The sequence below is a fragment of the Notolepis coatsorum genome, assembly GCF_963971535.1.
Source record: "Notolepis coatsorum genome assembly, chromosome: 5".
In the NCBI taxonomy this organism is placed as follows: domain Eukaryota; kingdom Metazoa; phylum Chordata; class Actinopteri; order Aulopiformes; family Paralepididae; genus Notolepis; species Notolepis coatsorum.
Window position 1 is genome coordinate 204,712,709 of NC_140169.1, and position 14,632 is coordinate 204,727,340.

The following is a 14,632-nucleotide window of genomic DNA, read 5'->3' on the forward strand; positions in this document are numbered from 1 at the left end:
TAACTGAGTTACCATACAATATACTATGCAATGTACTAATATACAATACTATATAGTGCAAAGCAGAAATGGGATGAGGTACAATTTAGGTACAATTTACATGGGTTGTTGTAGTGCAAATCCTTTACCAATAAATATAAAGTGTGGAGAGTGGGTGCTGCAGTGTGTTGTTTGTTTAAAGTGAGTGTGTGCGTGTGGATGTGTGTGCATTTGATGGTTGTTGCATAGTGTTATTGTTCGTTGAGCAGCCTGATGGGCTGGGGATAGAAGCTTCTTCTGAGTCTTTCTGTGCTTGCCTTGAGACTCCGGTATCGCTTGCCTGACCGCAGCAGTTCAAAGAGGCAGTTGTTTGGGTGGCTGGAGTCCTTGATGATTCTCTTAGCCTTACCCCTGCACCACTTGTTGTAAATGTTCTGGAGGGTGGGAAGCCCCCCTCCAATTGTGCGTTCGGCTGAACGTGTCATTCTCTGTAGTCTGCTTCGGTTTTGTGCGGTGCTATTCCCAAACCAGGAGATTATATAGAATGATATTATTGATATAGTGTTAATACACTTGGTGCTGTGTACAATCTTTTCTATTTTATTTATTTATAAATATGTATCTATTTAATTTTGTATTTTGTTTCATTTTATTACATTGTATTTGACTGAATTTAATTTAATGTAATTGTTTAATTCCACACAATGTGAAAATCCGCATAAAATATATACCTAGGTAAATGGAATATTGCTCCACTTCTACAAGGGCTATTTGCATATTCTTGGTATCTAGGTACATCTATGGACCTCAGGGAATGTATTCACAGTGTCAGAAATATTGTGTCTATTACTAGGCTTGCTTAAATTGTGATGAAACAAAGGAGAATATGAATTATGATTTTTCTTTGCATCTTTGACAGTGAATAACACCATGATAATAATGACCAAACTTAAAGAACTGCCACTGACCTCGTTCAGTACCCTCTTGAGATCATGTGTACAAAAAATCGAAGGAAATTAATAAAGGGAAGATGATAAAACCGAAGGTTCTGTAGATACAGTACTGAATTCTCCCATCCGGACAAATGCAATTTGAAATATTATTATAGAATATAGAATAGATGCTTATACATTACCTTATTATAGCCAATTCGCACATTTATATATATATACATATAGTATCTTTCAAATGCCCGAGTTCAATTTGGATTTAGTATCACCAGGCGTGCATAAGAACAGATAATGATATCTACTGTAATCTAGTGTACTTTTTTATTTTCCCCACAGTGCAACCGTTTTTAAACTAATTTCAGATATAATTGTTCCTACATGCTAACAATAGGGAGGAGAAACTAACTGCGTTTCAATATTTGTCAAAAACTTTACATTTTGTGGCTTATTATCGCGAATAATAACAGTTATTGACATAATCAATAAAGGAATATCTTATCTTATCTTAATTCATAATTCAACTCTGAACTTTGCACCCCCATAGAACTTGCCAGGAAGTGTAGTTCGGAAAAATTCCAACGCTGGTCAACAGCTATGCATGTCCTCTACGAAATGGCCGCAAAAAGACTACAATTCCCATGGTTCAAAATTTCCATTTTCGTTTCAAGCTTGGAATGGACGATCGAAAATCGAAAACTTAAAACTATCTTTTAACACTTTTAACCTATTGCTAAACTAACGTATTGATTATAATATACATTCTACATGCTTTTGTGACATGTTAGTGATGTTAATACTTGAAAACGTTTGATTTTAATATCGCACATTTTTTGCATCACTCTGAAAAATATGGATCTATGATCATAATGTCATTTAGGGGTCGGTACCGACCATGATGGGTGGAACAGGTTAATACACTTGGTGCTGTGTACAACCTTTTCTATTTTATTTATTTATAAATATGTATCTATTTAATTTTGTATTTAGTTTCATTTTATTACATTGTATTTGACTGAATTTTATTTAATGTAATTGTTTTATTCCACACAATGTGAAAATCCGCATAAAATATATACCTAGGTAAATGGAATATTGCTCCACTTCTACAAGGGCTATTTGCATATTCTTGGTATCTAGGTACATCTATGGACCTCAGGGAATGTATTCACATTGTCAGAAATATTGTGTCTATTACTAGGCTTGCTTAAATTGTGATGAAACAAAGGAGAATATGAATTATGATTTTTCTTTGCATCTTTGACAGTGAATAACACCATGATAATAATGACCAAACTTAAAGAACTGCCACTGACCTCGTTCAGTACCCTCTTGAGATCATGTGCACAAAAAATCTAAGGAAATTAATAAAGGGAAGATGATAAAACCGAAGGTTCTGTAGATACAGTACTGAATTCTCCCATCCGGACAAATGCAATTTGAAATATTATTATAGAATATAGAATAGATGCTTATACATTACCTTATTATAGCCAATTCGCACATTTATATATATATATATACATATAGTATCTTTCAAATGCCCGAGTTCAATTTGGATTTAGTATCACCAGGCGTGCATAAGAACAGATAATGATATCTACTGTAATCTAGTGTACTTTTTTTCTTTCCCCACAGTGCAACCGTTTTGAAACTAATTTCAGATCTAATTGTTCCTACATGCTAACAATAGGGAGGAGAAACTAACTGCGTTTCAATATTTGTCAAAAACTTTACATTTTGTGGCTTATTATTGCGAATAATAACAGTTATTGACATAATCAATAAAGGTATATCTTAACTTATCTTATCTTAATTCATAATTCAACTCTGAACTTTGAACCCCCATAGAACTTGCCAGGAAGTGTAGTTCGGAAAAATTCCAACGCTGGTCAACAGCTATGCATGTCCTCTACGAAATGGCCGCAAAAAGACTACAATTCCCATGGTTCAAAATTTCCATTTTCGTTTCAAGCTTGGAATGGACGATCGAAAATCGAAAACTTAAAACTATCTTTTAACACTTTTAACCTATTGCTAAACTAACGTATTGATTATAATATACATTCTACATGCTTTTGTGACATGTTAGTGATGTTAATACTTGAAAACGTTTGATTTTAATATCGCAAATTTTTTGCATCACTCTGAAAAATATGGATCTATGATCATAATGTCATTTAGGGGTCGGTACCGACCCTGATGGGTGGAACAGGTTAATACACTTGGTGCTGTGTACAACCTTTTCTATTTTATTTATTTATAAATATGTATCTATTTAATTTTGTATTTTGTTTCATTTTATTACATTGTATTTGACTGAATTTTATTTAATGTAATTGTTTTATTCCACACGATGTGAAAATCCGCATAAAATATATACCTAGGTAAATGGAATATTGCTCTGCTTCTACAAGGGCTATTTGCATATTCTTGGTATCTAGGTACATCTATGGACCTCAGGGAATGTATTCACAGTGTCAGAAATATTGTGTCTATTACTAGGCTTGCTTAAATTGTGATGAAACAAAGGAGAATATGAATTATGATTTTTCTTTGCATCTTTGACAGTGAATAACACCATGATAATAATGACCAAACTTAAAGAACTGCCACTGACCTCGTTCAGTACCCTCTTGAGATCATGTGTACAAAAAATCTAAGGAAATTAATAAAGGGAAGATGATAAAACCGAAGGTTCTGTAGATACAGTACTGAATTCTCCCATCCGGACAAATGCAATTTGAAATATTATTATAGAATATAGAATAGATGCTTATACATTACCTTATTATAGCCAATTCGCACATTTTTATATATATACATATAGTATCTTTCAAATGCCCGAGTTCAATTTGGATTTAGTATCACCAGGCGTGCATAAGAACAGATAATGATATCTACTGTAATCTAGTGTACTTTTTTATTTTCCCCACAGTGCAACCGTTTTGAAACTAATTTCAGATCTAATTGTTCCTACATGCTAACAATAGGGAGGAGAAACTAACTGCGTTTCAATATTTGTCAAAAACTTTACATTTTGTGGCTTATTATCGCGAATAATAACAGTTATTGACATAATCAATAAAGGAATATCTTAACTTCTCTTATCTTATCTTAATTCATAATTCAACTCTGAACTTTGAACCCCCATAGAACTTGCCAGGAAGTGTAGTTCGGAAAAATTCCAACGCTGGTCAACAGCTATGCATGTCCTCTACGAAATGGCCGCAAAAAGACTACAATTCCCATGGTTCAAAATTTCCATTTTCGTTTCAAGCTTGGAATGGACGATCGAAAATCGAAAACTTAAAACTATCTTTTAAAACTTTTAACCTATTGCTAAACTAACGTATTGATTATAATATACATTCTACATGCTTTTGTGACATGTTAGTGATGTTAATACTTGAAAACGTTTGATTTTAATATCGAAAAAAATTTGCATCACTCTGAAAAATATGGATCTATGATCATAATGTCATTTAGGGGTCGGTACCGTCCCTGATGGGTGGAACAGGTTAATACACTTGGTGCTGTGTACAACCTTTTCTATTTTATTTATTTATAAATATGTATCTATTTAATTTTGTATTTTGTTTCATTTTATTACATTGTATTTGACTGAATTTAATTTAATGTAATTGTTTTATTCCACACGATGTGAAAATCCGCATAAAATATATACCTAGGTAAATGGAATATTGCTCCACTTCTACAAGGGCTATTTGCATATTCTTGGTATCTAGGTACATCTATGGACCTCAGGGAATGTATTCACAGTGTCAGAAATATTGTGTCTATTACTAGGCTTGCTTAAATTGTGATGAAACAAAGGAAAATATGAATTATGATTTTTCTTTGCATCTTTGACAGTGAATAACACCATGATAATAATGACCAAACTTAAAGAACTGCCACTGACCTCGTTCAGTACCCTCTTGAAATCATGTGTACAACAAATCTAAGGAAATTAATAAAGGGAAGATGATAAAACCGAAGGTTCTGTAGATACAGTACTGAATTCTCCCATCCGGACAAATGCAATTTGAAATATTATTATAGAATATAGAATAGATGCTTATACATTACCTTATTATAGCCAATTCGCACATTTATATATATATACATATAGTATCTTTCAAATGCCCGAGTTCAATTTGGATTTAGTATCACCAGGCGTGCATAAGAACAGATAATGATATCTACTGTAATCTAGTGTACTTTTTTATTTTCCCCACAGTGCAACGGTTTTTAAACTAATTTCAGATATAATTGTTCCTACATGCTAACAATAGGGAGGAGAAACTAACTGCGTTTCAATATTTGTCAAAAACTTTACATTTTGTGGCTTATTATCGCGAATAATAACAGTTATTGACATAATCAATAAAGGAATATCTTAACTTATCTTATCTTATCTTAATTCATAATTCAACTCTGAACTTTGAACCCCCATAGAACTTGCCAGGAAGTGTAGTTCGGAAAAATTCCAACGCTGGTCAACAGCTATGCATGTCCTCTACGAAATGGCCGCAAAAAGACTACAATTCCCATGGTTCGAAATTTCCATTTTCGTTTCAAGCTTGGAATGGACGATCGAAAATCGAAAACTTAAAACTATCTTTTAACACTTTTAACCTATTGCTAAACTAACGTATTGATTATAATATACATTCTACATGCTTTTGTGACATGTTAGTGATGTTAATACTTGAAAACGTTTGATTTTAATATCGCAAATGTTTTGCATCACTCTGAAAAATATGGATCTATGATCATAATGTCATTTAGGGGTCGGTACCGACCATGATGGGTGGAACAGGTTAATACACTTGGTGCTGTGTACAACCTTTTCTATTTTATTTATTTATAAATATGTATCTATTTAATTTTGTATTTTGTTTCATTTTATTACATTGTATTTGACTGAATTTAATTTAATGTAATTGTTTTATTTCATGTGTATATATGTTCTGTGTGGGTTTAGGTGATGGGGGAAGAGGTCTCCTACTCGTTGTCTCCGCTGGATTCCTGCTCCTCTCTGTATTCAGACCTGTGGGTTCTGCTGATCGCCGTGCTGAAGGTGAGTCACTGCTACTGCGTGTGAAAACCTTGTAACATCAATTCATTTTTATTTGTTTATTATTATTCTTTTTTTGTTTAGTTTGAAAGATTGTGTGTTATGGTTTGTAAACAACCCCAACAGCACGACACAGACAGGTAGTTCAGAGTTAGCCAAAAACTAAGGGCGTATTTATTTACAAACAGAAAGAGCGAAAAAACAACATAAAGCATTCAGGGGGAATGTCCTTGAGCAGAGTTGGCTCTGCGGCGCTGCGGCCTCTGGCTCTGCAGCTTACTGTCTATCCACTCGGAGAGGAAACAGAGAAACAGAGGAATGTCAATAACCGAACGCAGGGATTACGAGGCAGTCCAGTAATAAAGCTGAATCCAGAAATAACAAAAGGCGATACATCTTCAGTGTTAACGAAACACACAAAAAACAGAAAGGTCTTGAGTCCAGGAAAAACGAGGAAAAACAGAGCATCAAAAATATACTTCCAAACTCACCAAGGGGCAAAGTGAGATACGGGGCGCGGGTCCAGTGAGATACGGGGCGCGGGTCCACGGGAGCAGAGAAGAGCAACAGCGGCGAATTCCAAGGCGTACTGGAGAAACAGATGGAGAACAACAACGGAAGGAACAAGCTGCAGGCGGAGGTAAGCAAAACGACCCGACAATGAACGTTCAGAAACCCCGAGTATATAAGGGCTCCCTTCAAGCTGATTCGAAACTCCCTTCAGGTGTGTGGAGGTAATTGGTACCTGGAAGCGTGCGGTAATGGACCAATCCTCACAGTGCGTAATTGGTACCTGGAAGCGTGTGGTAATGGACCAATCCTCACAGTTTGGACTTTAATGCTTGTGGTTTTGCTTATCGAATCCGGTTCTTAACAAATCTGGTTGTAATCGAATTCAGTTCTGGTATTGGTTCCAAATAGTACCTTTCTTGTGCGGTGGAGGGTTGGAGCTTCCTCATGTTGGAGGTGCTTCCTCTCTGTGCTTCCTCTCTGTGCTTCCTCTCTGTGCTTCCTCTCTCTGCTTCCTCTCTGTGCTTCCTCTCTCTGCTTCCTCTCTGTGCTTCCTCTCTGCTTCCTCTCTGTGCTTCCTCTCTCTGCTTCCTCTCTGTGCTTCCTCTCTCTGCTTCCTCTCTGTGCTTCCTCTCTGCTTCCTCTCTGTGCTTCCTCTCTGCTTCCTCTCTGTGCTTCCTCTCTGTGCTTCCTCTCTCTGCTTCCTCTCTGCTTCCTCTCTCTGCTTCCTCTCTGTGCTTCCTCTCTCTGCTTCCTCTCTGTGCTTCCTCTCTGTGCTTCCTCTCTGTGCTTCCTCTGCTTCCTCTCTGTGCTTCCTCTCTCTGCCTCCTCTCTGTGCTTCCTCTGTGCTTCCTCTCTGTGCTTCCTCTCTGCTTCCTCTCTGTGCTTCCTCTCTGTGCTTCCTCTCTGCTTCCTCTCTGTGCTTCCTCTCTGTGCTTCCTCTGTGCTTCCTCTCTCTGCTTCCTCTCTGCTTCCTCTCTCTGCTTCCTCTCTGTGCTTCCTCTCTGTGCTTCCTCTCTGTGCTTCCTCTCTGCTTCCTCTCTGTGCTTCCTCTCTCTGCTTCCTCTCTCTGCTTCCTCTCTGTGCTTCCTCTCTGTGCTTCCTCTCTGTGCTTCCTCTCTGCTTCCTCTCTGTGCTTCCTCTCTGCTTCCTCTCTCTGCTTCCTCTCTGTGCTTCCTCTCTGTGCTTCATCTCTGCTTCCTCTCTGTGCTTCCTCTCTGTGCTTCCTCTGTGCTTCCTCTCTCTGCTTCCTCTCTGCTTCCTCTCTGTGCTTCCTCTCTCTGCTTCCTCTCTGTGCTTCCTCTCTGTGCTTCCTCTCTGCTTCCTCTCTGTGCTTCCTCTCTGTGCTTCCTCTCTCTGCTTCCTCTCTGCTTCCTCTCTCTGCTTCCTCTCTGCTTCCTCTCTGCTTCCTCTCTGTGCTTCCTCTCTGTGCTTCCTCTCTCTGCTTCCTCTCTGCTTCCTCTCTGTGCTTCCTCTCTGTGCTTCCTCTCTGCTTCCTCTCTGTGCTTCCTCTCTCTGCTTCCTCTCTCTGCTTCCTCTCTGTGCTTCCTCTCTGTGCTTCCTCTCTGTGCTTCCTCTCTGTGCTTCCTCTCTGCTTCCTCTCTGTGCTTCCTCTCTGCTTCCTCTCTCTGCTTCCTCTCTGTGCTTCCTCTCTCTGCTTCCTCTCTGCTTCCTCTCTGTGCTTCCTCTCTGTGCTTTCTCTCTGTGCTTCCGCTCTGTGCTTCCTCTCTGCTTCCTCTCTGTGCTTCCTCTCTCTGCTTTCTCTCTGTACTTCCTCTCTGTGCTTCCTCTCTGTGCTTCCTCTCTCTGCTTCCTCTCTGTGCTTCCTCTCTCTGCTTCCTCTCTGTGCTTCCTCTCTGCTTCCTCTCTCTGCTTCCTCTCTGCTTCCTCTCTTTGCTTCCTCTCTGTGCTTCCTCTCTCTGCTTCCTCTCTGTGCTTCCTCTCTTTGCTTCCTCTCTGCGCTTCCTCTCTCTGCTTCCTCTCTGTGCTTCCTCTCTCTGCTTCCTCTCTGTGCTTCCTCTCTTTGCTTCCTCTCTTTGCTTCATCCCTGTGCTTCTTCCCCTGCATAAAAAGGCGGGTTACATGCTGCAGGTGTTACATTTTGCTGCATAAATTAAGGTCTGTCCCCAGTTGTTAGAGAAGCATGCAACTGCAGAGCCGCAGAGCCAGCGGTGCTCTCAGGTCCGGCGGTCTGGGGACCGCTCAGCAGCGCCACCCACCCAATGGCTGAATTGGAGTATTGCACTGTGCGGGCACAGCTGTGAGATCCGCGCGAGGCCAGATATCTTGAATGAATGCGTTTATTTAAACTTTAATTAACAGATTGCAGAATGGGTACAGTAGAGTACAGCTCAATACACACAATTGTTAAGGGGATGCAGACCAGAGAAAGACTTTCGTCTTGTTTACATCAGGGTCCCCCATTTTCAATTCATAATGACATTTATGACATACTCAATATACAGATATAAAAATCTAATCGAATCATCTAATCTAAACTAATCATGACATTTATGACATACATATATGCAGTACTGTTACATTTGTGACATACAAGATATGCAAATATACAGTACTGTTAAACGGAGATCCTAACAGTAAATATATACAAGGGGGAGGGAACTGTACATTTATGATTAATTGAAAATGGGGACCCTGATGTAAACAAGCTGGAAGTATTTCTCTGGTCTGCATCCCCTTAACAATTGTGTGTATTGAGCTGTACTGTACTGTACCCATTCTGCAATCTGTTAATTAAAGTTTAAATAAACGCATTCATTCAAGATATCTGGCCTTGCGCGGATCTCACAGCTGTGCCCGCACAGTGCATTACTCCAATTCAGCCATTGGGTGGGTGGCGCTGCTGAGCGGTCCCCAGACCGCGTCTATGCCTTCTACAACGCTGTTCGGTTTCCGGGTTCCTCTGATTGGCCACTAAGCCCACGTGACCCTACGCTAGCACGCCCCCCTTATCGCCGCCAGTTCGCGCGACAAGCCCCTTCAATGACAGAGCTCCCATATTTGCGAATGCATAAACTATATCTTAAATTATGGCTATGTGTCTAATATGGCCGTAGCTTATCAATGACTTGTTTTGTTTACATCAGGGTGAACGCTGTTGCATTCCCAAATATGAGAGCCAGCAATACGCAGCTTATGTTGTTTCTTTACACATATGTTGGATTATGTAATTGGTTTGTCATGACAAACCAATAAAAAATTGGACTTGTTTTGTTTACATCAGGGTAAATGCTGTTGCATTAGCAAATATGAGAGTCAGCAATACGCAGCTATGTTGTTTCTTTACACATATGTTGGATTATGTAATTGGTTTGTTATGATAAACCAATAAAAAAATCGCTACTTTACATCAGGGTGAACGCTGTTACGCTGCCACCACCCTTGCGGATGTCATTGAAGGGGCTTGTCGCGCGAACTTGTCTCGCGAACTGGCGGCGATAAGGGGGGCGTGCTAGCGTAGGGTCACGTGGGCTTAGTGGCCAATCAGAGGAAACCGAACAGCGTTGTAGAAGGCATAGACGCCCCCAGACCGCCGGACCTGAGAGCGCCGTTGGCTCTGCGGCTCTGCAGTTGCATACTATTGAGTTGTTATCCACTTAATTATATTTAAAGGGGCACTTCACCAAAAAACAATGCTGATTTATTTTGCACATAATCTCGCACACACCCTAGAAACATTTGCACACATTCATTTAGTTTGAGAGTAAATGAGTTATAACATGGCCACCAGTGATGTCATCTGGGACATTGAATCCTTGTGTTAATTACAGCTAAATGAAATGATAAGGTAGCAGTTCCCTGTAAGACAAGGTATTGCTATTCTTTCATCTACATTATTTTATGGTGCTGTCATAAACACAACACAAGAATTGCATGTCCCCGATGACATCACTGGTGACCATATTCAAACTCATGTACTCTCAATAACTAAATTAATGTACATAAAACTGTTTGGATGTGTGTGCGATTATGTGTAGGCTACTATAATTCAGCATTTTTGATCAAGTGCTCCTTTAACATTGGAGATTCCAATGATTTCTGCCATTTCTGCAGAAAAAGACTAGTTCTTCGATCGATATAGTGTGTTGTTTCTTCCAGAGATCATAGATTTCCAGGTGGAGGCAGAAGGAAGGTCATCTCTGACCCACCATGATGGTTTCCTCATCGCCAGTGTTAAAGGGGAACTCCAACATTTTGGGAAATTAGCTTATTTAACATCTTCCCTGGAGTTAGACAAGAAGATACATACCTTTTTTGTCTCTGTGCGTGCATTTTGGCTTTGGGAATAGATGCTCCGTTAGCATAGCTTAGCTTCATCACTGGAAGTGAGGCAGGACAGTAGCCTTACAGTGCCTTACAGTGTATTGCAAGGTCTGACATTGACCAAACTTGATATGCATGACCTTGGTGGGCTCTAGGTCAACTCCTGAAAAGGGGGTCAATGTCAGACCTTGCAATCAAAAGTTAGGGGGCGCACTGAAATTATGGCAAGGGTTATTAGCCCCCTAACTTTTGATTGCAAAGTCTGACATTGACCCCCTTTTCAGGAGTTGACCTAGAGCCCACCAAGGTCATGCATATCAAGTTTGGTCAATGTCAGACCTTGCAATACACTGTAAGGCACTGTAAGGCTACTGTCCTGCCTCACTTCCAGTGATGAAGCTAAGCTATGCTAACGGAGCGTCTATTCCCAAAGCTAAAATGCATGCACAGAGACAAAAAAGGTATGTATCTTCTTGTCTAACTCCAGGGAAGATGTTAAATAAGCTAATTTCCCAAAATGTTGGAGTTCCCCTTTAAACCCCTTCCTCATGAGTCAGGGACATTTCCAAGCAGACATAAAAATGGTTTTGCTGACACCTGCTGGCCTATTGCTGCACATATTGCCCTCCAGAATAACTGAATTTTGTTGCATTTGTTTCCACAAGCAATGCAGCCTAGCACCTTCCTTTAACCCTTTCACTGCCACACGACAGCCAGTTACAGTTTTTCTCAATTGCTTTGGTGCATTTCTCTGATCAGAATTAAAGTTCTCATAACTGTTAGTGCATTTCTCAAAACAATTTGTACAAACTGCAAAACCTAGTTGATAACCTGCAGAAGCGTGTCACTTGCTCAAAATGGATAGTTCATTCCTCAAAAGCAAGTATCCATGTCAATGAAAGTGTCACTGTCATCAAAATGAAAAGTCCTGACACCATTGTTTATGAACAAGATAGTCAAATGGCTTTGTCATGTTTTCATTATGACAGATCACTCTGTAAGTGTTTTCCAATGCAAAAAAGTCAGATATTGGTGACACTACTTGAAAATGCTCAAGACAGCACTATACACTATTTGCACAGCCATTTGAAATCTACAGTTACACATTACTGTACACACTGTACACATTGTAATATTCCCTCCTTGTTGGTCTGGGACATCAATGGTTGCTCTCTGTCCAATGGGATTTCTTCCACGCGGTCTACCTTTTGCCAGATTGAAACCCGCCTCATCAACGTATAATGTGTGCAGTGGTTCCCTGGTACACGCTTTATCCCAGAAGAGAGAGATAAAAACTATAAACTTTTCCTGTGTAACATAATGCATTTTGGACAACATATTGTACAGTATGAACTGTCATGTAAGTGTACTGCATGGCACTACACAAAGTAACCAGTTTACAGCACTGAACATTAGAGTATGCATAGAACACATAAATGTTTTACTTGTGCATACTGGTGGCGGATCTCCTTCACTCTGTTCCAGTCAAATGGCTACTCATTTGTCAATTGTACTACAATTGTTTCATGCACATTTAATTTCCACTGAGCACTCTGTCAATTGTAGCGATTGAAACGGATTCAATATTCCCAAAGATATTGTCATCCTCTATAACAGCGCTTTGTATCTCTGTCAACCTTATGGCAATCACCATTGCAGTAAAAAGGGGCCCTCTTCCACCTCTGCGAGGTTGTCCTATGTGGTGCAGAGTAAAATTACAGTAATGTACAGCAAACATGAGATATACTGCTTTACAGTAACCCATATTACTGTAGTGTACAATAACAGTGCTTCCCACTTGTAAAATAATGCAGTACAGTACCATACTGTAAATATGGCAAATATTTACTGTAACACTACTCTACACTACAATACAGTAAATCTGTGCTGCAGTAAAGCTGTCTAAATGTAAAATGTAAAAAGTGACAAGTTCTTGTCCCACTGCAAGCTTCATGTATGACACAATGGCAGTAGTGCAGTGCAGATTGTTTAGTGCTGAATTACTGTCCAGTATACACACCTGCTCTCCCGACGAAATGTTTGAATACAGTAATTTAATTTACAGTGGTTCTCTCAACATTTGGCTGCACCCTTTGACCAGCCTCAGCCATTGTGAGGCCGTGATTGATAGATTTTGACAACTAGTTCAACATTTTTGTATGTAATGACTCAATCAATGAAATGAGGACTATTAGTTTTATAGGGAATGACTATTCAGCAGTCATAAGTATAGTTAATTTTGACTGACATGACATAAGCAAATGATAATGTTATAAAACAGCAGAGAATTGTATGAAAGCAATTGATGCATGTCCAAAAGCATTTGCAATTTGTTCGGAGGAATGAGAAACTGCTACTATGATGTGCACAAATGACAAAATGTTGTGGAGGTTGAACTAACAGTCATGAGAACTTTAATTCTGATCAGAGAAATGCACCAAAGCAATTGAGAAAAACTGTAACCCTTTCACTGTGACAATACAGAAGGTTAGCCCTTTACTATCACACAACCGACGGCGATGCTCCATTATTAGCATCATTAGCTCCGCGGATCATTAGCATCGCCGTCGGTTGTGTGATAGTAAAGGGTTAACCTTCTGTCGTGTGGCAGTGAAAGAGTTAAGGATTCGGTGACCTGCGGTGACGTCACTGGAGGAGGACATTATTCAAACTCATGAATTCTTGATAACTGTCAAACTAAATGAAAGTGTGCAGAACAGTTAGCAGTGTTAGAATATGCATGAAATTATGTGCAAAATAATCCAGCATTGTTTTTCTGTGCCCCTTAAGATGCGTCTTTCTTCAACCTTCATCATCTCTCCATCCCTCTCTCCATCCCTCTCTCCATCCCTCTCTCCATCCCTCTCATCGTCCCTCTCTCCATGCCTCTCTCCATCCCTCTCTCCATCCCTCTCTCCATCCCTCTCTCCATCCCTCTCATCGTCCCTCTCTCCATGCCTCTCTCCATCCCTCTCTCCATCCCTCTCTCCATCCCTCTCTCCATCCCTCTCATCGCCCCTCTCTCCATGCCTCTCTCTCAGGGGAGTCTCCTGCTGTATGGGACCTACCTGGCCGGTCTGACCTCTAACGTCAGCCACCCTCCGGTCAACCAGTCTCCCACCATCATGACGGTGGTCGGCCTGGTCACTCTGTCCACCATGGTGGCCGGCCCTGTGGCCGTCTTCCTGCAGAGCTGGCCCAACCTCCTCTACGGCACCCTGGCTGGAGCCATCTTCATCTGCACACTGGCCTCCAACTGCCTCCTCTTTATACCTCAGGTGAGAAACAGAGGATGGATGGACGGACGGATGGATGGATGGATGGATGGATGGATGGATGGATGGATGGATGGATGGATGGATGGATAGATAGATAGATAGATAGATAGATAGATAGATAGATAGATAGATAGATAGATAGATAGATAGATAGATAGATAGATAGATAGATAGATAGATAGATAGATAGATAGATAGATAGATGCAGGCAAGCAAGCTGACTTACTAACTGAGAGACAGACAGAAAAGCAGACAGACTGACAGGCAGAGAACCAGATATATATGTTTCCAGTGCAGCACAGCCCTTTCTCTGCAGCCCCAGGTGAACCCTGAGGGACGTGATGTTTCTGACGCCCCACCGTAACCTGTGTGCAGGAAACAGAGACGCTGCTGTTTGCAACCAAGTGCCGACTCACTACTGACAGCTCGCAATCTGAAAACAACACAGTCAGCTGTGTGTGTGTGCGTGCGTGTGTGTGCGTGCGTGTGTGTGTGTCAGGACGTTTTGACAGCTTGCATTCCAACAGAACACACAGACTCTCAGTGTCAGT

General features: G+C 40.3%; 1 protein-coding gene across 1 annotated transcript in view; it reads left to right on the forward strand.

Annotated features, from left to right (window-relative positions):
* The window catches only part of gpr156 (G protein-coupled receptor 156), a gene marked incomplete at both ends in the record, with an annotated part of 114,424 nt that overhangs the window by 72,586 nt on the left and 27,206 nt on the right, over window positions 1-14,632 (forward strand). Inside the window, 2 exon segments of the mRNA XM_084314420.1 lie at window positions 5,917-6,012; window positions 13,845-14,081. Coding sequence (XP_084170546.1) covers window positions 5,917-6,012; window positions 13,845-14,081 — 333 coding nt within the window.